This window comes from Pagrus major, chromosome 16, assembly GCF_040436345.1.
Source record: "Pagrus major chromosome 16, Pma_NU_1.0".
NCBI classification, from domain to species: domain Eukaryota; kingdom Metazoa; phylum Chordata; class Actinopteri; order Spariformes; family Sparidae; genus Pagrus; species Pagrus major.
Genome location: NC_133230.1, coordinates 24451685 through 24476309, shown reverse-complemented (window position 1 = coordinate 24476309; position 24625 = coordinate 24451685). Strand labels below are relative to the sequence as shown.

Here is a 24625-nt window from a genome sequence, read left to right as displayed (position 1 = left end):
AGGACAAAATGAATAAGAAAAGACACTTTCTGGAGGCCCCAGAGGTCAAAGACTACCTGATGAAAGGAGAGAGATTCACCAAATGGTCAGAGGTGAGTGAATATTTCAAGTACATTTCAGAAACTATGCAGCTCTAACAGTGATTTCATTTTTTTAATCTTTCATTTCCTGATGAGATAAGTGCGAGTTCCCACTCTAATGATTTTAATCACTGATGCTGAATTAATGAACTGTTCTGGAAGATATACTGTAAGTAGTCCTACAGCATATATTATCTAATTTAGCATCAACGCTTCGCCATCAAGCAGCTCTGTTTTAGAGGTTTAAACTCAATAAAAATCTACACTTATTCTTTCGTCTCCATCAAGGACTCCACAAAGACTGTTCCTGTCACCATGAAGATGGATCCAAAAGGTTTTTATGTCTACTGGATCAACCAAAGCAAGGTAATCAATATCTAGAGTCTGGAATGGAAAAGAAAATGGGTCCTTGCACAATATGTCATAGGTGTGCAGAGGTGCTGAGTAGCTACGAGAAGTGAAATGGCTTTTTGTGCATCAGACAAACACAACCTGACAGATTCAAAGATATACCAAAAAGAGGTAGTCATGTTTCAGTGACTCACATCCAGAGTGTGTAATGTGCCTGTGATCAGGATCTGCCAAAGCTGTGGGATAGCTCAAAGCTGCAGTGCACCTTCCGGTCCCGGCAGCTTGTGGAGATTATTGATTGGTGCTGATGTGGGCTCACCATCCTGCTGCACCGTGCTGCTGTACTGTGATGCACTCCATCAAGAAGACTATCTGTGCTTCATTTCTCTCTCCCGCTTGCTCATTGAGGCCCCTTCTGGTTTTCACCACATCACAAAACCAGTGAAGCCTACACCGAATGTGTGCTTCATGTGTCTGGGCTCTCGCTGTTGTTGACTTTAAAGTGTTGAAATGTGAAATTTCCCTTCACACTTTTCCCACATGATGTTTCAAGACATCGCAGTCGAATATTCTTCACAAAAACAAAGTCGATCCCGTAGTTTTTGCACTTTGCCAAAGGATGACTTGTATCTGAATCCATATTTGGACTGGAGCCTACATGTTGAATTCAGTATTGGAGATGAATCTCTGCTTCTTGTTTCTAGGAGACAACGTTCCTGGATGTTGCTACTATCAGAGATACCAGAACAGGAAAATATGCAAAACTTCCCAAAGTGAGTACAGTATCATTATTTAATGTACCAATCTGCTCTCTCATTAAGTCAAAGTGGTGTGCTTGTTACGTAAGAATCTCTGCAGGCATGCAAATAGGGTGTCAAGCCCTTCATTTGCCCATTAATATGAGAGCCATATTTGCATTGCAAAAATGGTCATGGACACATGCACCCATGGCTATTCTCCAAGTGCAGAAACACACAGATGCACACATACACAAACAAACATAAACACACACTGAGTCATGATCTGAGATTTCCGCGAGCGAGCTTGTGCGTGTTTGTTTGTTTGAGCTGAAAGATGACAGTTGTAGTTCTTTTTCCGCTTCCTCACCGGCCTCCGCAGAGAGTTGCAGTATGCAGTCATCGTCATCTCTCACTGAGGGTTCAGAGGTGAAATTTGAAATCTGTTCCCCTCAGGGGGATCACGGAGCTCTGCATCATCCCGGCTGGCATGATGTTGGAAGCACATCTTCCTCTCGGGCCCCTGAGGACTGTTGGGAAAAGCAGCTCCCGTGCTGATGTTTGCTCTGCATATCTGAAAGTAGAAGTGATGAATAGTGGACTAGCAGATAGAAGAAGGCTGTACCTAAAACACTGGTGTGTGTGTGTGTGTGTGTGTGTGTGAATGTGTCTCAGTGTGTATGTGCATATGTTTGCATGACTTGGTCCGCGAATTTGCCTGTGTTAAACAAGCTCCCAAAGAGCAAGTGCTGCCGACTAAGTCTAAATGTTATACTGATGTCTCTGTATGCCCTACATAACATAAAGAGACCATCAGCTAATAGAAGATTGGCAATTCCTATATAGTTATTTTAGTGCTTCTTAATACCAAGTCAGATTTAGAAAATTAAAACTATTTTTTATGGTGGAATTACACAGCCTGAGGAAAAGTCTGACTTATAACATTTTATGTTCGCCTCGCTATATCTCACTGTATTATTATGAAGACATAACACTACCAGGCAATGCTGATAACTTTAGCTTAGCTCAACAAAATTACTTTTACAAAACAACCAAATCTGTTAGCTGTGGGCTTACATGTAACTTAGGTGTATGAAAGGTCACATTACGAAAACAGGGTTTACTTTGACAACATCATCATACTACAGTTCTTAATCTAAAAAAAAGGTTCAGAAATTAACTATAATTATAAACAGAATGTGAATAAAAAGCAGTATCCACATCATGATAAATATATCTATGCATTGTGTTGTAGAGATATCTACTTATGTTAGCATGGTAATCTGCTAGCTCCAGCCCATCCCAGTCCAAAGTTCCTGTCCTACATATTGCACCTTTAAAAAAGAAAAATAATATAAAAAATATGTTGTGTCTTTCTTTCGCTCTCTTTTTTTTAATAAAAATACACGCACTAGCCATATTGAAATTTTTACTACAGGAGCCAGTGGTGCTCATACCACTTTTCTCCACAGGGGCCGCCAGAATCAACAAAAATCAAGTTCCTTGTAGCATATATTTTGAGCCAATGATATCTGATTGGCTCTGAGACATACCTCCTCCCTTTTGTCTTTTACAGCACCCCAAGGTCCGCAACGTGTTCAACCTTGACTTCCCCGACAGCAACCATCTCGCCAAAACTCTGACCATTGTCTCAGGTCCAGACACCGTGAATCTGACCTATCATAACTTCTTTGCCTCTAAGGAGAAAGTGACACAGGTAATGAGCCTCTTTGTACACTGACTCTTTCCTGTGACTTTTCCTGTTTACAATCCTCCCTTTATGTCACTGATCCCCTTTGACTGTTCAAACAGCCACAGGCCATTAGCCATTATACAATGAGCCTTTCCTTCCCCCCATAAGGTGCCCTCTCTTTCCCTTTTAGCCTTTATCAGACTTTATGACTCCAATATCCGGATTTAATGAACTGTAATGAAATCACAACTGTGCAACATGCACTACTCTCATTTCCTGGGGTAATATTATATTAATGCCCTCTAGTGGTGAGTTTGTGACCATTAGAAATCTTTGATAATGGCTTTAGGGCAAATGACATTTCAAGCACAATTCATGTTGATATTTTAAGTAGTATCCCTTTTTGTATCATCAGAACTGGGCAAATGACATCCTTTCAATTGCCTACAATGCTGCAAGAAACAACGCGTGTAGGCAGGTCTTCCTGGAGAAAATGTAAGTGAACATCATGTCATCTGACAGCTCAGCCTGTATTGTTGCTGAGCGAATGCAACACCATTAACTTCCCCCATGTGTGACAGAGTATAAAGCCTTTGTGTTCAATCTTAGATACATCCGCATCTCTCTTCACACCAACAAGGACGGCAAGATTCCCGTGAAAAAGTAGGTTACAGTGCAACCATGTGAAGGTGTAGGATGGCACACAGCCGTTACTTTGTACAGTAGATTACCATGTTTCCTACTCACTGTGTTTTTCTCAGCATTTACAAGATGTTCCCTGCGGATAAGAAGAGGGTGGAAAGTGCCTTGGCATCAGCACACCTCCCTAAAGGAAAGGTTAGGAAATATAGACATTTTGGTGGGTTGACTGTGTTCTTTCAGTCCATCTATCCTTCAGAGATTTTTTTAAAGCAGTTTTTTCACCTCTTCCCACGATACCCTGGTGTTTGTTGTGATTCTTGACTGTTATTTTAGCAAGGAATAAGGTACCCAGACTCATGCAGACTCATTTTACTTTTTAGTATGACACCATGAAGCCTGACGTCTTCACTGAGTCTGCCTTCAAGGCCTTTCTGACAAATCTCTGCCCTCGGCCTGAGATCTACGAGATCTTCACTTCTTAGTGAGTTGGCCTCTCCTGTGCTTCACTGGTTATCACCTGATATGGCTTGATATTCCTCACTCTGTAGCTCAAACCATGTATTATCTGTTTAGCTTTTTCTTGCATTTTGAGAGTCCGACAGGCTTTCAGTAAAAACATGTTCTTATTTGGTAGCACAAAGCCAAAAAAAACGTCTGCTGTAAATTATATTATTTCATGCTCATGCTTGGCCAACCTGAGTCTCCAATCTGTGCACTAGCTACCTGGCATGGGCTCAGGTGGCAGATTAGTGAGCCATAACATAACAGCAGCAACATTGCGTGTAGTGTTGATGTGATTGTCATGCTTCACTATGCCCTCCAGCTCCAACAAACCTACCATGACAAAGGACAATTTCACCAAGTTCCTAAACGAGAAACAGAGGGACTCTCGGCTCAACGAGGAGCTGTTTCCACGACTGCGGCAGGACCAGATCAAGGCTCTGATTGACAAATATGAACCGTGCTCCGCTAATACAAACAGAAGTGAGATTCATTGATGATGCATCTATTATAACGAGGACTTGATAATGTTTTTGTACTTCAGCGTGTCTTTCTTGTTCATCTGCAGATCTGATTTCTCCAGAAGGTCTCTTGTTTTTCCTGATGGGGCCGGAGACATCAGTTGTCATACAGGACAGGCTGGCCAAGTGTCAGGACATGACCCAACCTATACCCCACTACTTCATCAAGTCTTCCCACAACACATACCTGACAGGTTACATACACCACTTTGATTTTAGCTCACAAGTTGTCACACTGAACATCTCATTTCTGGAAGATTTTTCTGAGTCTTTCTGTGTATCTCCTTGCAGCTGGTCAGTTCTCTGGTGTGTCCTCTCCGGAGATGTACCGCCAGTGTCTGCTGTCCGGCTGCCGCTGTCTGGAGCTGGACTGTTGGAAGGGCAAACCTCCAGATGAAGAGCCCATCATTACCCACGGCTTCACCATGACGACTGAGATCCTCTTCAAGGTGTTTACGCATAGTTTTGGGAACACCTTCAGTGGAGTTCCACATTCAAATCTAACATTTTACATATTTATATTTTCTTTTACTTTTTACACGTTAGCCCACTGGCTTTTGCATCGAAACGACAGGGATGTAAACCAGGCAAATCTGCGGTGGTCCTACTTGCCAGCTAATGCATACTAGCTAGCTAGCATTTTAACAGGAATTTTGCATAACATAACATCATGTGTTGCTTTGATTGTACCTTGGACTTGGACATAACTTAAGCAGAACTGCAGTACACCATAAAACAAGAACCGGTACTAATAATAATAATAATAAATGGCAATAACATTTGCTTTGATTGATTCAGATGGTGGTGGGTGCTTTCCTGTTGTAGCATAACAATAAAAATATATATTTATATTTACATTTATTATCAATATATAGTATCTTTGAATATTTTGGGGAACGTGTCCCCCCTGTATGTATTGTATTTATGGCCCTATGATGAGTATAAATGGCAGTAAGTGAACATTACACCCAGAAAGTGAAGCAGTATACACGATTTATGACAGCTCTTGTTATAAGCCCAACCCACTTCCACTGAGTACTTTCTTGCTGTGGTCTATCATAAATCTTGGACCTTTTCTAGTAAATGGCCTTCCTCTAGTTTCCTGTGAGCTCAGTTTGCATTGTTTCGGTATGACATCCTTATATATACACTCGCCAGAAGCTGTTCATGCTGCCCACACAGTGCAGGAATGTGTCTTTGGTATCAAAAGTTTATTTATTCATGCTAATGTGCACATCAAATAGCAAAAGCATGTGAAGGCTTAAAAGTACACAAAAACACACATACACACACAGACAGGCACCCCAGTCATCCTCTCTGACACTCAACACTTCCATTTAAGGGCAGGCGGAGCACCACAGTCCCCGGGGCCTGGACACAACACCTCAGTTCAGTTTACTGTCAGCCTCTAGATGTGATAGGTTTGGAGCTGACTTCAGGGTCGCTGCATAGAAGCAACAATTCATACTCATATTTCTTGCTGTTTGCTGATGTGTTGTCAGCTTATTTTTGTTTTCTATGTCTCTGTTGTATCTCTTAAATCATAATCTAATTCAAATATAAGTCTAGCTAATGCATAAAAAACAAAAATGCCTGTCTCTTTCTGATGTGTGGCAGGATGTGATTGAGGCGATTGCTGAGAGCGCCTTCAAGACCTCACAGTATCCCGTTGTCCTCTCATTCGAGAACCACGTCGACTCGTAAGACCTGAGCTTTTCCATGACCTCACGCCATGTAATATTATTAACACAATGTAATAATGCTCTGATGCCATTATCCAATATTGATGGAGCATATTTAGGATGTAATTGAACTCTCCAGTCTGGCAGAGACAGCAGACTGTGACAGGTGTTACTGTGCTTTATTCCAGGGTGAAACAGCAGGAGAAGATGGCAAACTACTGCAAAACCATATTTGGTGATGCCCTGCTAACAGAGTCGCTGGACAAATACCCTGTGAGTACACTGCTGCAACACAGCTCGCTGTCACAATAATAGAGTTGGATAAAGTTTATATTGGGAGTTTGTTAAACAGAGGACTTTGTGATAGATTAGATAAAGGTTTATCCTGTGAGACTCAGCTGAGTCATGCAGTCTAACCACACCAGCATGAAGGCAATTAATAGCAAAGTTCAAGTTTCATGTTTGGCTCCTTTCTTGTCTCTGCCAGACATGACCCTCACAGGCTCCTGTACCTATTAAATTGATTTATATCAACAGCCATCTGTTCACCTCCTCTCAGTTGTGTGTGTGTGTGCACGTGTGTGTGTTTTGTGGAGGGATGTGCACATGTTTGTATTCCTGAGGCGGAGAGGACATCTCAAATAATATCAGGGCCATAGTGAGGATTTCTGAGTTTCTGAGTTCATGACTCAACAAAACTCATTACATCATTACATGTATGTAACACTGTGATCCTACCCTCTCACTGAAGTTACATAATGCAGAAACAAGTGATAGGGAGGCAGAGTGGCTGAGACAGAGACACCATTTACCCTATTACAAGACACTGTCCCATCAAAATGATTTTGAAGCTGTTATTTGATGGTAAAAATTGCTTTAATGTTTCATTAATTTTTCTTCAAAACAGCTTAATGATGTATTCAAGTTTTTGATCTTGCACTCCCTTCAACTAAGCTTTTTTGGTGCACAACAACTTGGTCTAAATTGTCAGGACAAATGAGTCTAAGATAGTAAGTCTATTTGAATTTACCCTAAAAAGCTTGGAATGTCTGTTGTAGACATTGTAGAATGTAAGCGCCCTCTCTAGTCATCAAAAGGAAATACTGCAACATTTTGGGAAATGTGCTTTCTTGGTGAGAGTGAAACGAGAGCATTGATACCACTCACATGTCTGTACCCTAAATATGAAGCTACTTTCAGCAAGTTCACTTAACTTAGCATAAAGACTGGAGACAGGGAGAAAAAGCTAGCCTGGCTCAGTCCAAAGAAAAAAGTCTGCTTACTGACATCTTGTTTGTTTAATCTGGACAAATCTATATAATATACCGACATGGGTGTAGTAGCAATGGATCTTCCCATATAAAGGTCCAGTGTGTAGGATTTAGTGGCATTTAGCAATGAGATTGCAGCTTGCAACCTTGTGAATACCCATCCCAAGAGGGGGATTAGCAAGTAAAGTAAAATTTAAGTTGTACCAGCTAAAAAAGTTTTAATAGCTTAAAATTGTTAGTTTACTTGGTGATTTTGAGGTAATCGGTTTTCTTGATTATTTTAAAGTAAAGTGACTTTGTCAGATTTTACAGTGTACGTTGTCCGCTAAAATTGTGAAAAACACAAAAGGCCCTCTCCAGAGCAAGTGTTCGGTTTGTCCATTCTGGGCTACAGTAGAAACATGGCGGTGCAACATGGTGGACACGGGGGAAGAGAACCTCCTGGTAAGTGTTTTGTCATTGTTTGCTCCAAGTTAGTTTTAGGTCTCCTTCTATTTATCTGTACCATCCAGCTGAAGCCAGGTCAGCAGATCCCCAGCCCATCTGAGCTGCTGGGTAAGATCCTCATCAAGAACAAGAAGGGCAGCCATGAAAAGCCAACCCAGGCTAAGAAACCCACCCCAGCAGCCACTGACCAGACCACAACCACAGCTGCATCTGCCCAGGACCCAAACACCACTTCCCAGGATCCTGCCAACCCTGCACCCAGCACCCAGGAGAACCAAGGTGGACTAGATGAGCCTCGAGCCAAATCAGATTACATTCCAAAATCTGGCCTCTAGTTATTTTTAGGTGTCGCTGACATTGTGTTTACATGTTTAACCAGAGGGGGAGGCAGCTGTGGAGGACACAGAGGAGCAGGAGGACACAGAGGAACAGGATGAGGAGAAAATGAAGACATCAGATGAGGTAGAGTATGCGGTTGTGATGACAGTCTTATTGCTTCACATCATCCGTGTCCTTTGAAAACAGTTCAAACATCACTAAACTCCCTGTCAATCCCCCACAGGGCACAGCCGGACAAGAAGTAACAGCGTATGAGGCGATGTCATCCTTGGTCAACTACATCCAGCCCAACAAATTCATTTCTTTTGACAATGCCAGAAGTATGTCTTCCTAAATTTAACACAGGGCTCAGACAAAAAAGATTTTTACAACATAGACTTTTAAAACACTGACAGGTAGACAAATCAAAGTCAGTCTGAGTTGTGTAATTTTTCCTCACTTTCTTTTCTTTCTTCACAGAGAAAAACAAGAGTTACGTCATCTCATCTTTTGTGGAGACCAAAGGGGAGACAATGATTGCCAAGACTGCTGTTGAATTTGTCGAGTATCCTTTGTCCTGCTCCAAAAATAAGGCAACCCGTGTTAAATAATCTGATTAAAAATGACACACAAGTACATCAAAATATGCTATTTTGAGCTGTCCTTGATCCTGGTTCACATGCCAGTTATCGAAATATGTAAAACTATGCTTCCTGAACCATATTTCTCAGATACAATAAGAGGCAGATGAGCAGGATTTACCCCAAAGGAACAAGAATGGACTCATCCAATTACAGCCCCCAGCCTTTTTGGAATGTCGGCTGCCAGATGGTGGCGCTCAACTACCAGACGATGGGTAGAAATGGACACACATTGCACTGATAACTACTTAAAATATCATAAATGTGTTGCGCTACATGAGACGATGCAGGCTCTCACTGTTTCTTTTTAATCACCACTTGGGTCTGATGTGAGGTGTTTTATTTTTAAACCTGAGCTTCTGTTTTTCACCACAGCAGGTCAGTGTTGCACCTCTTTGTGCCGCACAGGCCTCTGCTGTGCTCTGCATCCCCAACCCCTCACTGCTCCTCCCTGTGCTGAAGAAAGGGGGCATGAATGGGTTTATTTGTGCCTATTTTCAGATTTTCCCATGCAGCTGAACATGGCTCTCTTTGAATTCAACGGCAGAACGGGCTACCTGCTCAAGCATGATGTTCTGCGTCGCAGTGACAAGAAGTTTGACCCTTTCTGTGACAGGATTGACACTGTTGTGGCCAGCACATTGACCATAAAGGCAGGTTCACAGCCTTGTAATAATTATTATGCTTGTCTTGCTTGATTGTTGTACGTTTGGCATAGGGATTCAAGCATCTGTGCAAAAAAACCAAACATGATAACAGTTTAATGAGGTGAAAACAATGACTTTAAAGGTGCAATATGTAAGAATTGGCCACCTGTATGAATTCATACTCCCAGCACAACTGTTTTCTGTTTATTCATCCATGACTCTAGCGATTGTTAGCTTGTTTAGCCATGCAGCTAGCCAGACTACTGTAGGAGTGTCTGTTTAAACGCACAAGCTTTTCAGGCCCGGCGCTATTGGTTAGCATGCTGACTTCAGAAGATATCTCTGCGACACATTATATAGAAATCTATGACATAGCGTCAAACCTGTTATTTCTTCATATTCTGTTGATAACTTGAGTTAATTTTTTTAATGTTTTAAATTGAAATTCTTACATACTGCCCCAGGAAAAAAACGTATTTATCACAATCACAATCAGCTTTATTATAGAATAATTTGAATTGATTTATTGCTCGCAATGCACTACACAGGAAAAGACATAAAGCCAACAAAAACAGAATGAATAAAGGGAAAGAATAATAACGGTAGAGAGTAATAATGGTATTGCATTGTAGAGAAGACTGATGCACAAACATTGCAATAAGAGTATAGCTGACATCTGTTTTTGCTCTTCTAAATTGAGCAATAAATTAACCGCTATAGCCTGTGTGTGTGTGTGTGTGTGTGTGTGTGTGTGTGTGTGTGTGTGCAACCATGTTCGCTTGCTTTTCCCTCTAGTTTAGAAGCGGAGTCCGTAATAATACAAGCGTCATGCTGAGAGTGATACATGGTTCCTGGTATTCAGCAGACTCTGCATGAGTGAAAACCCGAGCTCTATTTATACCCACTGTGTCCTGAACATGGGTCCACACACAACAGGACACATCCATATTGTTAACCACTTCGTCCATGTATGTCCTCAAATCTCACTCTTTCACTTCTTTCACCAGATCTATTCGGGCCAGTTCCTGTCCGACAAGAACGTGAAAACAGGGGTGGAGGTGGAGGTGATCGGGCTGCCGGGAGACCCCAAGAAGAAATATCGCACCAAGTGGTCCCCCACGCCCAACGCCATTAACCCAGTGTGGAATGAGGAGCCTTTTGTCTTTGAGAAAGTGTGTGTCTGTCAACAAATATGGTCAAATATATGTGCGGGTGAATGTGTTTGTGTGAGCTCAGCTGTTTTGCTGCTGCTGTTGGCCTTAATATATTTGTTGTTGTTATGATGGATAGATTCTGCTCCCAGAAATGGCCTCTCTAAGAATTGTGGTCCACGAGGAGAACGGTAAATTCTTGGGACACAGAATCATCCCACTTGATGCCATCCAATCAGGTTGGTGAAACTGAGAAAAATCCCCCCACTTCACTTCATGTTTCATCTAATCTGCATAATTCAAAACACCCCTGAGTCATCCAAGGCCGCGCAGTGTTTGCTTCAACGTGGATCAGGGGAGCTGCTGCCTTGTTTCTAATTCACTCAAGGTTTTTTTTATGCCCTGCAGGTTTTCATCACATCTGCCTGCGCAGTGAGAGCAACATGCCACTCACTTTGCCTGCCCTCTTTGTGTACATCGAGGTCAAGGACTACATCCCCGCTGCTTTTGCAGGTGCTTGGCTTTTCACTTTGTAGTTTTGGAGAAGAAGTCTGCTACGACTGAATGCATATTTTTAGAGTGACAGCCAGGGACAAGATTCAGTTTGGATGTGTGGAGCTTGGTAGCATTTAGTTGTTGTTTTTTTAATGTACGAATTATTGCTACATAGTGCACTGACGTTGATTTGTTTTCATTCTCCCTCAGATTTCACAGATGCCTTGTTTAACCCAACAAAAGGCACAGAGAAGACCACAAAGACCCCAAAAGAGGTAACATAAAGATGCTTAGAAAAGACCTATTATGGTCTTATCTTTCCTTTAGTGTTTTATATATGTTCTTGTGCATGTAAAAGAGCTTAAAAAGGTCAAAGTCCACACCAACAGAAGCTCCTCCCTCCCGCAGAAAACAATTCTCCTAAAATGCCTCGTCGGTAGTCCCGCCTTTAATTCTCTGACTTTGTGACATCACACTATGTCACCATGTCACACATTTGCACAATTAATGTAAGAATTGATTTAGCTCAGCTGCTCTGTTGCTGTTAGCGGTGCTGGCTCAGGTGTGTGTGAGCTGACCAATCAGAGCAAGCTGGGTATTTGGGAGGGGGGGCCTTAAAGAGACAGGAACTAAAACGGCGCATGTCGGACAGACGGGGAATACAGTGCTGCAGCACTGGACAGAATGAGAAAACTGATGTGTTTTTTGAGTACTAAAACATGTAAACCTATTCGAGTAGTAACCCAAAATAAAATTATGAGCTTGAAAGTGAGCATATGTCTCCTTTATGTCAATATGTCTCCTTTATATCAGTAATGTCCATAGCTCTCCCTTAAACCCTTAACAGCACTAATTAACTTTCTGGAAGATTACCAGCCTTGTTAGATTGTGATTGTCCTGTCCTTTTTGTTCACACACAGTCATCTTCCGACTACATTTCTCCCTACGAGCTGCCTCTTGTGGTCCAAACCCCCACAGACAAAGCTAAGGAAAGTGAAGCCCCGACTGCAGGTAATGCACAGTTCAGAGTTTCGAAAAATGCTGAGCTTTGATATGGCTCTTGTAGCAAGTCCTTTAGTGCTGAAATAAGAAGGTGTTTTTGCTCACTACCGCTAGAAACGGCCGCATCCGAACCTACCCCACCAGTTGATGCCAAAGACGAATCATCCCAGCCTCCTCCAGAAACAAGTGCAGAAGAAGGTAAAGAAGAGGCTGAGAGCAAGCCAGACACTGCACAACTTGAGGCAGAACCTCCTCAAACTCCTGATGACGCTCCAGCTGAAGATCCAGCCCCAGATGCAGAAGGTGCCACATCTGAAACCCTTCCTGAAGCCATTCCTCCTCCTGAAGAGGCAGCCCCTGAGAAGGAAGCTGTTGCAGAGCCAGAGGAAGCTCCTGAAACCAAAGAGGAGCCTGCCAATGAATCCAGCACAAACCCTGAGTCTGCTTCAGATGATAAACCAGACACAGAAGCTGCCAGTGTTGCTGAAGAGCCTGCTGCTGCTGCTGCTGCTGCTGCTGCTGCTGCTGCTGCTGCTGAGGTCTTGCCCTGTCCAGCAAGTTCACCATCTGCAGGATCAGATGACTCATCTCAGCCACCGACTTCCAGCGAAGGTAAAACCGAAGTGCTTCATTTGCTGCAGTCATAACAGTTTCTCGAGAAAATTCAGACAAATTCAGACTTTTTTTTGTTAAATGGACAAGCTTAGTTTATTAGAAAAGCATATCAAATGTCGACACAAGAAGGTGGATTCTCACACCAAGTCCTGTGTGTTTCCGCCACAGAGCCTTCGACTGTGACTACTGGAGAACTGACAGAGCACAAAAACTACGTGAAGGTCATCAAGCGCCAGGAGAGAGAGATGAAGGAAGCAGAGAAAAAGTATCAGAAAAAAGGAGAGGACCTGATTCAGAAATACTCTGACTCCTTCAAGGCCATCAAGAAGAAGGCCTCAGTGAAGAAAAAAGAGTAAGGGGATTTATTTGTCTCCCATTTGTTGTCACAATCCTTCTCATAATCAGGTTCTAGCTGAAATATGGCAAGAGAATAAATGTGTTGGCGGAGGAGGGGTGTCATGTCATCATTTCAGAGTAGTAAGATCCATCTGTCCAATTGTATGTTTAGTCATCCACCAAAGACTATTCTGTTTCTGACAAAGTAGCAGTGAATTCTACAGCATATTAATATTGACCCACTAATGAAGTTGTTGTTGTTTTGGTCAGTGTCATTAACGAGATTAGATTTAGAAGCACGGAGAATATTCCACGGCTAATGTGTTTTTCCGTCTGAAGCAGAACAACCAAATGAATATGGGCTACAGTGCTTTTTATGCATAGCCTTCCACACTACACTTTCGGGCCAAAACATGTGTTATTCAAGGCCAAATGAGCATTGCTGTATAGGATTTCCAGTCACCATGTGATTGGACATTCATTTAACTACTTGCTGTTTTGTAGATTCTGTTCCCCTTGCGTAAGAGTCCTGTTATGTTGAATTATATTCTGGTTCCTCCAGGGGAGATGGAAACGCCTCTGACTCCGGTGTGAAGACAGAGCGGGTGCAGGATCAAAAAGAAAAGATGCAGGGGGAGCTGCAGGCTTTGTGGACGGAGCAATGTGATCAGCTGAGGAAGAAGAAAGAGCAGTGTGCCACAGAGGTTTGTAAAAATCAGGAAAAAAAGACATTAGTGGTGGAAAATATCTCACAACATTTACTCAAGTACTTTGCTTGAAGCTGCATTATAAACTCTCATTATTGCCTCTGCAGTGTCCCTTAGCTATACAGAGCATTTTAGCATCTTTCAGCTGATTGTTTCAGTTCAACTTTACTGTTTTGGTTCAAACCCACTGTGCATTACCTGCTTCAGCGCCAAACGGCAGACAAAGTTATAGTCTAGCTGGTGAACATAGTTGAGCATTTAGCAGTTAAAGAGCAAAATATTTCCTTCGGCAGTACGCGAGAGAGTAAAGAGAGTGAATATTAGGCTTACATTTGCCAGGTTATCAAAAAAAAACGACTCCATACGTTTTATAATGTTGCTCCATCTGCATGATATAAAAAGCAACTGTTTGCTAACAATTTAAAGGTCTGGTGTGTAAGATTTAGTGGCATCTAGTGGTGAGGTTGCAGACCGCAACCAACTGAATACTCCTTGCCTCGCCTTACCCTCCCTTATGGTGGCCACCAAAAACTCGAAAGTTCCTCTCTAGAGCCAGCTTTTGGTTTGTCCCTTTTTTTTGGTATTGTGCTGCTGTAGAAACTTGACAGTGCAACATGGCGGATGAATTCTGCATTCATTAATATTTTTCTCACTCTGTACCTGAAAGTCAAGATCTCCTCCTCGTCCTGTTGTGACCTGTTATGATGTGCTCCTCATCCAACCACTCTCCTCGCAGCCACCTTTTAGCTGTCTTTATTACATCTAATGATTCATCCCCAAAAAAAGGATTCATTTCCATGATTCAGGCTGTATTCACATCTCTCAAGGAGCACCTAATTTTATCTCTCTGCATTGTGTGCCTGCAATCACGGGCAAGCAGCCAGGGCTTTAGATGCTCTATTGATTACTCACTGGTCCCAGGTGCTTGGGGTACTCTTTGCATAAGCTTTTAATCTTTATGAGACTGAGGGGTCAATCAGGTAATTTTTCAAAGTTTGTCACCACAGTTTAGATGGTACTCTAGAGTTAACATGTCGCATACAGGTCTCGGGCCAAGTACTCTCATCAAACTTAAAGCCAAAGTTCATGCAAATTAAATCAACAGCTGAACTTTTGCTTGGCTGAAAGAAGAGAGACTTTAATCACATGCGGCGTGGACACTGTTATTTAGAGCTACTCAGTACTCACTTTCTAGCATTGTCTTGACTGTGATTGTGTCACTTCCTTCTGCTCTTGTGACAGAGACTGGCCAAACTGTTGGAGATGGCCACAGAGAGACACGCTAGTGAACTGAGGACCCTGGAGAGGTGTGAGCACACATACAACACTTTTGGGACATGCTGTACACACTGAGAGTGCAGAGGGCTTTGCTGAGTCTGTCCAATCTGTGCCTTGAGATTTTGGTGACGCTGTGTTTCTGTGTGTTTGTGTGTATCTGACTTATGCCACGTCAGACTCAAGACCAGTTAACTGGGGGCAACTGGTGCAACTGGGGTCAAAAGCCATGTCCCCAATTTGGCAAATGCAGATTTGTGGGTCAATGGTTAGGATAAGGGTTAGGGTCAGGAAAGTAGTCGTTATGGTCGTAGTTAGGGTCAAGTTAGGGTCAAGTTAGGATAATGTTAGGATTAGGCTAGGGTTAGAGTAAGGTTAGGATTAGTTTAGGATTAGGGTTAGGGTTAGGCAATAGTTGTTAGGGTTATAGTCAGGATAAGGCTCCAAGAAATGAATGTCTATCTGAATTCCCGAAAAGACACAAGTGAGATTATGTGTATGTGTGTGTGTGTGTCATCTGAGGTGAAACATTTGACATTTTGTGAAGACAATACCTCAAATAATGAATGAATCACCTCAATTCATGGGTCTTCCAATGTCCTTGGCTGGCTTATGGTGCTCTGGATGTGTGTGTGTGTGTGTCTGTGTGTTATCCCAAGTCCCCAGCTGGCAGATGGTTATCTCAGGACAACCATTATCCAACAGGTGTTTAAACAGCAGTAGGGAAGCGAAGGCGGCCCTGGTCATCTACCTGCTCACACAGACGCTATAACATCGCATTAAAACCCTCCTTTCACTGAAAAGGTCACATCAGAGACACACAGCCCTGCAACTCTTGTTTAAAGGAAAAGGGTTGCTTACAGGGCCACTTCTGATTTTTAGATTTTGAACCAAGCATGACTACTCACGTTCTGTCTTTGTTGTTTTGCAGTGAAATCAAAGATAATAAGAAGAAATCAGTCACCAAACTTTCATGCTCAGAGAAAACAAAGTGAGTTCACGGGATGACCTTCAATTACTTAATATGTTCCCATTTTTGTTGCTGTTCCTCTTACTGAGGTACAGCTTCATGCTGAAAATGAGAAGAAACAGCTTCTTAGCTTCTAACCCCTCTGCTTTAATGGCATTCAACATTAAGTCTGGCTTGATTTGAAGTATTTTTAACATTATGTACCAGAGGTCTAATTGTAAATTATAATTAACTTCTCTTAGGCTGAAAAAGGCGATGAGCACAGAGCTGCTGGATGAGCCTAGTCAGTCTGATGGAGCAGTAAGTAGTCTTTTAAATTCATTGAAAGTAGCAGAAACCTTTTGAGCTTGCATGGGCAATTAAAGCAGCATTTTGACATTTTATGATAGGTACTTAATCACTGTCTTGCTGAAAGCTAGATGAGAAGATTGATACCACTCTCATATTTGTACAGAAAGTATGAAGCCAGAGCAAGCTGCTAGTTAGCTTAGCTTAGCAGACTTAGCTTAGCTTAAAGACTGGAAACAGTGAGAAACAGCTAGCCTGGAAACACCTCCGACTCCAGTGGAGCAAATGACGTCTACCAACATCTTTGAAGCAAGCTTGCTAAGTCATGCTAAGCTAAGCTAATTGGCTGCTGTAGGTAGCTTCATATTTAATGCACAGACATGACAGTTGTATCAATCTTCTCATCTAACTCTCACAAAAACATCCCATCCCAAAATGTCAAACTATTCCTTTAATAGAAACAGTAATTCCCTTGGAAAACCCCACCTGATTTTGACTGATGTACATGTAACAGCACTAATGTCACAACTGACACTTCACATCCACTGGTCTGTTCAACACATACTGTATTCGAGAGTGTAACTATGGTTACAAAGAGAAAGCATTGTCTACAGACCTGAACAACAACACAGGAAAAATATAACCTCGGGCATGTTACAGAGCTTTCCTTTCATGCAACTGCACACATGTTCACATACACCCACATGTTTGCTTACAGATGTACACATACTCACACATACATGCATTGTTGAACTGTTAGAACACCACACACGTGAGCATTCACCCTTAAAGCACCCACATACACAAACACACACCCTTTTACCCATTGAGTAAAGTGCAGCGAGCCCTGACCATAGGCCAGGCTTGTCCATTACTCAGAAGCTGTTTACAGGGAGAAGGCTAATCCACGTGTGGTCGATGACTCACTGAGCTCTGCCCTTGTTCCTCTGGTAGCTCATCAAGATTCAGACCTGTTGTTTCTGGGTTAAAGACCTAGCCACTTCCCTCCTTATCCAGTCCTTTCCCATCGACTCCGTCTGGCTGGCAGCAATCCTCCCCCCCTATCCCTCCGAGCATTGGGGTCGCATTGCAGCTCATTTGGATCTACTTAATCAGCATTTGCTCGTTAATTACGACAACTAGTCATAACACATTCACCTTTTCAATCAGCACAGCCTCAGGATAGAATGGCTGGGTGCACTAAAGGGTTGTGTAACTGAAGTGAAGTGAACCTCTTGTGACTTAAATGTATTGATTCTCTTGCTCAGGTTGCACCCCATGGGTACATTCCTCTCCAGATCGACACACACCCACACACACATGCACTCAGGGAGGAACATGAGCCGATGAGCAGCTTATAGACATGCAAACAGTCTTTTATCTCTCCCTTGAAACCTCATGCAGACACGAACAAACTCGTATAGACAGAAACCACAGATCGATTGTGTTTTTCAGTAGCAACATGTTGTGTTGTACTTTACTGTATTGTTACAGTCTTCAGATTACAGCCCACAGCAAGAGGCTCTGATGAAGAAACAGGCTGCTACACTGGAGGAAATCAAGACCATGACTAATCAGGTACACACTGACACTAGGATACACTTGTTTTAGACTTTAAACTAGGAAATGAAATTTCTTTTTGTGCATTCCTGTTTGCGATGCATATAGAGACCTGCAAAGACGCTGCAAAATAGATCAGTAACAGATTTACCAATCAGCAATGTTTTGGGTTAAATGTTGGCAACCATCGAATGTTGAATGAAATGAAAATTATGGGTGTTACTTTCGGTGCCAGGTGGAACTACTGTAAGTAACAAAGTACCATAATAACTGACACACTGGTGCTTCAAAAGTGTTGTTTTCTATTATAATAGTGTGTTTAGTATTCACTTCATAAAGCTGCTCCTCTAGATCGTCATGAAAGATTTATACAATGTACCAATTGTTCTGAGAATGAGGATTAGCTCCCATAACTCCAACTCTTAACCTTACCTTAAAGGTCCTAAATTATGCTCATTATTAGGTTTGTACTTTTATTTTGGGTGGCTCTTCAAAAATATTAACACGGTTTAATGTTAAAACAAAAAAACACATTATATTTCTCATGCTGTCCTGTGCTGCAGCACCGCTGTTCAACCTGTCTCAATGCTACGTTTTACCTAGACTTTGTTTATAATTAAAATAGACATTGAAATCCCACTTTCTACAATATGGGACCTTTAACCAAAAAGTCCTACAATATAATGGCTTATCTACTAGTGGACCTCCCAACTGGTAGGTGTGTCCCCATAATGTACTTTAAATTCAATTACAAACACACATGCATATACATACACACATCTACAGTCCAAACTAGGTCAACAACAAATCCCTGTTTTTGAAATACATTGTCAACTGTGGCCATCTGTCCATTCAGTGATTAGACGTGATGTTGATGGGTGACACATCCAGTTTGGGCGCTTGAGAAAGTACAGATCAAGCTCCCACCGCTGTAAATGATGTCACAGCACTTCTATGACAATGCTTTGCTTTGATTTGGTGCAATCTTGGCAGTTGACATTGAAAAAAGAGGTGTTAGATAGTTCAGACATTGACGTTTGAACACCAGATGGATGATGTGTTTTTGTGTCTCACCAGTGGTATTTTACAAATACAGTTTTTGATCTCAAGCGAAACAGTGGGAGGAATTCAAGTGAGTGCTGAGGGACAAATGAGGATAACTTAACTTGCAAGCTTATCTTTGCTGCATGTATTTAACATCATTGATTGAGTATTGAGCCGTTTTTGAGCCTTAATATGGGAACATTGCCACATTATTAAACATCCTTAAAATAGCTCATCATCACTCTTATTTAAAATCAATCTATGCCATCTGGGTTCCAGCCAGTTCTCTGGCTTGGGCTTTGCAAAGATCTTTAGTTTTACTGGTGCCAATACACAAATCCATTCTCTAAAGATTATGATAAACACCTGGCAGAGAGAAGAAAGTGTAAAAATGTCAACGTGTCCTTTCGACATCACCTCTGCTCTGACTAACCTTTAGCCTCTGCGTCTGCAGCTCAATCAGGAGGCCCTGAAGGAGCATGAACAGAAACTGAGGTCCCTGCCAGCAGAGGTGAGGGAAGCAGTCAATGTCTGTGTGGGGGCCCACTTTCCCGAACTGGTCGATCAAGCTGGAGACAAGAAGGTGGAGGGAGTGGGCTTCTATGGAGATGTCTTCCTGGGATAGATGTGCCAACTCTTATATCTTATATCAGCCTGTTACATAACCTACAATCTGAGCACAACTATGAACTAGTGGAACATTATTCAGTTAGGGAAGCTTTGTGTGATATTTCAATTTAGAGGTACTATTCATAGAGGGTTCTTTTGAGAGTTTAAAGCCATAATGATGTTTTCACGGATGTCCTGTAGAGCAAACGTTAGACGATTTGGACATTTTCTGTTTAACTCTTTGTGTCTCTTCCTTTTGACCAATCAAAAAATAGACCTAATAGAGCGACAAATATCTTCTACTTGAAAGCGTGTCACTAAAAGCCTTAGTCTGATACTCGCAGTCCCCTTTCTGTCCTCTTGACGAGTTCCAAAATGGGAATAAGTGTAGCAAGAAAAATATAGCAGCAAAAATGGGTTAGCAGAGACTGCAGGCTGAATCGAGACAATGACTAAATCTGTCACACGCGATGTGTGATGCTCAATGATGCCACAGAAAAACATTTACACTGAGATTTAGGGGTGTTGTTGCAAGGAAAGAAATGCAGAAAAAAGGTTATATTTACTCTATAACTGGGTCAAATGTAGTATAGATCTATGGTGATGGAAATACACCACTATTCCTTTTGCAGTCTTGTGAAGAATAGTCCTTAATAAAATGTCTTTTGCACTGTACACTTTTGTGTTTTTTTTCCCCATGGAAACTTTACTGAATATGTCTACATCCCAGTCTTTAATCTGAGTTTGATCACAGAGATATGAATAAATTGAGAAATGTGGTTATTTATTGCACAATTATGTCAATCTGCAATATATGTATGCCATTTACTGTTTGCTGCTTGAATACATTTCAGAATACCGACCTTGTGGTTCACTATCACATTTTTTGTTTTACTGGCTGTTATTGAGTAGCTCAGGTTGAAGATGTGTTTACATGCACCTCTTCTATCAGAGCCCTCCAGCTGGCATATCCAGGCGTCTGCAAACATGATTTAATATGTACATGCGCAAAAAAATATCTGGAAAACACCCCAAAAAAATGATCACAAGCAGGACACCAATCTGCATGTAATATTCACTGAGGGAAATGCTGTCTTTTTTCATGAGTGGCCTGATTCGGAAGTGAATTTCCTGCTGGTCTAGAAATCAAACATGCAACCTTCTCTTTACAGACATGCTGATCTAAAACTTAAGTGGAACAGTCAAAGTATGATAAAAAAAGAAGCTTTTATGGTCGGCTAGGGTGAAATAGTTGGTGTATTTAGGAAAGCAAAACTTGATGCGGCACTGGACTGGAGAGTTAGTGCCAGCCACTGTTTATCCTGATGCATCCAACTCCAAATATTCATGTAACAGTGGTGGATAGAAACACTCATCACCAGTCGATGTTGTCGTGGCTGGTAATCAGTGTTTCCATCCACTCATTACCAGCCTTTCACCTTGTGAGTCTGTGTGGGTACTACCATTAAAGCGGTTTTGAGTACTTTAGCAGTCTGTCTGTCTGTCCGTGGACGGATTTTATCGACACATCAGAGTCAAAAAACCCTGCAACATATAGTCAGTATGTATCAAAAGACTACAGGTGTGTAGTTGAGATCAGAGTGAAGTCTGAGTTTGAAGATGGGCATGTTCAGAGTGAGGGTGATGGAAGTGTGTGTGTGAATGTACCCAGTGAGCATTTTTCACCCACTTTTTGAATACGTTAACTGGAAAACGTCTCAGTGATCATTACTCATGTGTTTAACACCTGTGTAGAATAATATCAGATTATTTTGATCACATTCAGCATTATTTTGGTTGCTATATCTGATCTTTCCAACAAACACATCACAAAAGGTCTCTATCCTGACTGGTCCGAATCAACTCCAAACTTTAAAAAAAAAAGTTTCTTTATATGATCAGCTGAGAGAATTGTGGGAAATATTTTCTTTTCACATCAGTGGACACAAAAACCATGTAATTTATGAGGATTGCACTGTGAAAGGCAAACATTAACCATATACTCACTAAGTTGATTATTTCAAAAAACCTGAGCACAGCCGGCAGAGTCACACTTTGTGCAAGACGTCAGTCAATTAAGGAAACACCGGATCCTCGTACCGTTTTGCATCTTAACAATACAATTCAACAACACAGTGTCCCCCTGTTGCTCACACAACATTGTTGGTCTGTTTGATTTAGGTGACTTGCATTCTCACTGGGCGGTGCATTATGCTTTATTTTGTATTTATGCTTGGAGCTAAATGCTTCAGTCAGCATGCTAATGTTCAACAGTTATAATGTTGACCATCTTCACCATGTTTGCATGATAGCATTTTCTAATAAGGATGAAACACAAGCCGAGGTTGGGAATGCCATGAGTTCAGCAGGTATTTAGTCATCAACCAAATGTTGGACATCCAATAGTTGTTGAGATATTTCAGCAAAGCAGTAGACCGACTGACAGACCAGCATTACCATGTGTACAGTCAGGCTGTTACCATGGCTAATAGCCAGTGGAAATGCTGCAAATCTTCAGTTATTGTTGTAGTTCTCCATGTAACTGTGAAGTAAACAAATTTGATTTTGCTTTAGTTTGTTCATTTTGTGTTAAGTAGTGGGTAAGGGTTGGGTGGGGATTTGGGGTTTAGGGTGAGAGGGTTGTGGGTGGAAGGGAGGGAAGGTGGGAGAGGGTGAGGCAGGTTTGGGTAGGAAGGAGAGAGACAGAGAACACAGAGAGAGAGATCATTCATGAGCCCCTTTACTTTACATAAAAAAAGCTGAACTTGGTAGGGTTTGGGTCATAACATTAAATCAGGCCTTACACATGCTGGGTTAAATGTTACAATGCAGATTTGACTTTTTCCATTTTAAACTGGGGATAAACTGAGAAATAAATTACTATGGTTTTTTGAACCATTAGATATAATATGAAGAAATAACAACAAATATAAGGCTAGACTAGAAAGGCACGGTGCTTAAAAGAAAAGTCTGTTCAGGTCAAATGAGAAAATCTTACCCCGTTTCGTTGACTAGATCTTCCATCCGTGTTGGCACAGTCAAGATAACACAGCTTCTACTACTACTACTGTAGTTTCTAGTAGAGTTGTAGTACTACCTTACTAAAACAGGATGTGTAGAGGTATCTCTTCTCTAATTCCCCAAGAATTAAGGGTAATAAAATAATATATAATATTATAATATAATAATAACAATTCTGAGCACAAAAAGCCTAACCCTAACTACTGACAGTGTTTAGCCTTATTGTTACAGGGAGTCAACAGACTCTTCAAAGTAACAGGAGACAGTGGTGATGACAAAATGTGTTATGGTCTGAACACTCAACTCGTGTATTACAACATATTTACCCAGAGCACACATTCTTTAACACAAAAAAAGCAAGTCTGTGATGAAATATCTAAAGTGTTCATCAGTTTCTCAGAGTTTTTTGTATAAATCAGAGGTAGCTGTATATCAAACATCTGATTCTGTTTCTAGCTTCTTCTTGCTTTGTTTTAAGTTACTACAGACACCAAATATCACAAATGTTAACCCTTATGGTTGGAGATGAGGTTAGAGGATCAATACAGTTGTTAGGAGTCATCCTCTGGAAACCATGATTGTCTGTACAGTTTTTTTCAGAATCTATCTTTCTGAAAACCTGTGGAGAGTCCCACACAGTGTATTTAATCACATCAGGATTTGTCAGTTTATTTTCACTGTCTGTCTGAATGCTCTTTCTAAATAGAGTAAACTTAATATCCTCCATGACATGCATCCAAATGTTAATATTTCTATCCATCCAAGGACTGGATTTAAGACTTCATTTACACTACAATACTCCAGTGATGTTATCATGTTATTGAAGAAATAATTGTTCTTCTGTTTTCCACAACAGGCTTGACAATCAATGCTCATCAGTATCAACAAACACGATCTCTTTCTCCTTGATTTTTTGGGGCAGGAGAGCTGAACAAGATAATAAGGATTAATTAGGCTACTTATTTATACAGTAAATTATATTATTTACTCAAAAAAGCAGGATCATTTGATCATTGATCTATTAATAAGTTAGTCATGGCACAGATGAGATAATCTAGGTGAGGATGGAGCTGAAGACTGGAGAGGGAACTGAAAGGTAAAAGAAGAGGAAAAGTTCCAACATTACTCATACTGTTACTGCATACCAAATGCAAACATGTACTTAATTTTAATTGTTTGCATTAGTTTTGGCCAGTGACTTTGTGAATGAACACTGTTGGTTGTTGTCACTGATATGGGATATGTGCATAATTGACCTGATAACGACAAATGTACACTGTAAACAAACAAACAAAGTATATGTTTTAACTTTAAAAAATGAGTGTCCGGACAGCCTTAAAATTTTAGGTTGACCGAATTTGAGAAGACAAGTTGAAGTAATTTTGTCGTCATTCAAAACAAATAAACGTTTCTAGTCCTACGAACTTGATATTAATTCAGTTGTACATAAAGTCTACAATTCAGCTCGTATAGAGTTTCTCTACTTCTTACAATTTCTTTCAACTGGAATTCCAAAGCTGATAATACTGAATCTACAGTTCAGTCTACCTAAAATATCAACATTATCTAACTTACTTATGTCATTTTATGGCTATAAATAACAGCTAAGCTACTCCTGTTGGAGCATCTCTGTTCCTGCTGTGGAACAAAAATGTAATACCTCCCAGTTATTTTTTCAAAAAGTATAACATTGTGAAGGGGTAAAGACTGAATTCAGTAACCTTTGTCAAACAACCATGGCTATTTTTAAAATATATAAAAGACACACAACAATTTCCATCAAATGTTTTTTTTTAAACTATGAAAACAATGGTCTCAGGAGAGTTTTAACTCTCAAACAATGCGTCCTGTAGAGTCTGCTAATATGCCGGTCATGTTCATTAGAAATGTATTTTAATGAGTTGATTCAAGTCTGTACAGTGCGTTCATACAAATCATCATTTTAAGTCAAAAGACTTTAATTCAACGTTCACATTAAGACCATATTTCACTGGGATTTGCAATAGAGGCTTTTAACTGAG

At 41.1% G+C, this 24625-nt stretch overlaps 1 protein-coding gene across 1 annotated transcript; it reads left to right on the top strand.

Annotated features, from left to right (window-relative positions):
* Nucleotides 1-5: 5 nt before the first annotated feature.
* On the top strand, nucleotides 6-19599 carry plcb2 (phospholipase C, beta 2). The gene is made up of 32 exons (XM_073483801.1): nucleotides 6-92; nucleotides 369-446; nucleotides 1136-1204; nucleotides 2745-2885; nucleotides 3277-3356; nucleotides 3471-3524; nucleotides 3623-3698; nucleotides 3884-3984; nucleotides 4327-4487; nucleotides 4573-4719; nucleotides 4817-4974; nucleotides 6143-6225; nucleotides 6396-6480; nucleotides 7991-8204; nucleotides 8305-8387; nucleotides 8488-8584; nucleotides 8724-8808; nucleotides 8975-9099; nucleotides 9386-9537; nucleotides 10539-10703; nucleotides 10822-10921; nucleotides 11091-11195; nucleotides 11388-11452; nucleotides 12098-12188; nucleotides 12294-12656; nucleotides 12963-13146; nucleotides 13693-13834; nucleotides 15080-15144; nucleotides 16044-16103; nucleotides 16325-16382; nucleotides 17865-17948; nucleotides 19429-19599. The coding sequence occupies exons 1-32, from the start codon at nucleotides 9-11 to the stop codon at nucleotides 19597-19599; spliced, it is 3726 nt and encodes a 1241-aa protein (XP_073339902.1). The 5' UTR covers nucleotides 6-8.
* Nucleotides 19600-24625: the final 5026 nt, after the last annotated feature.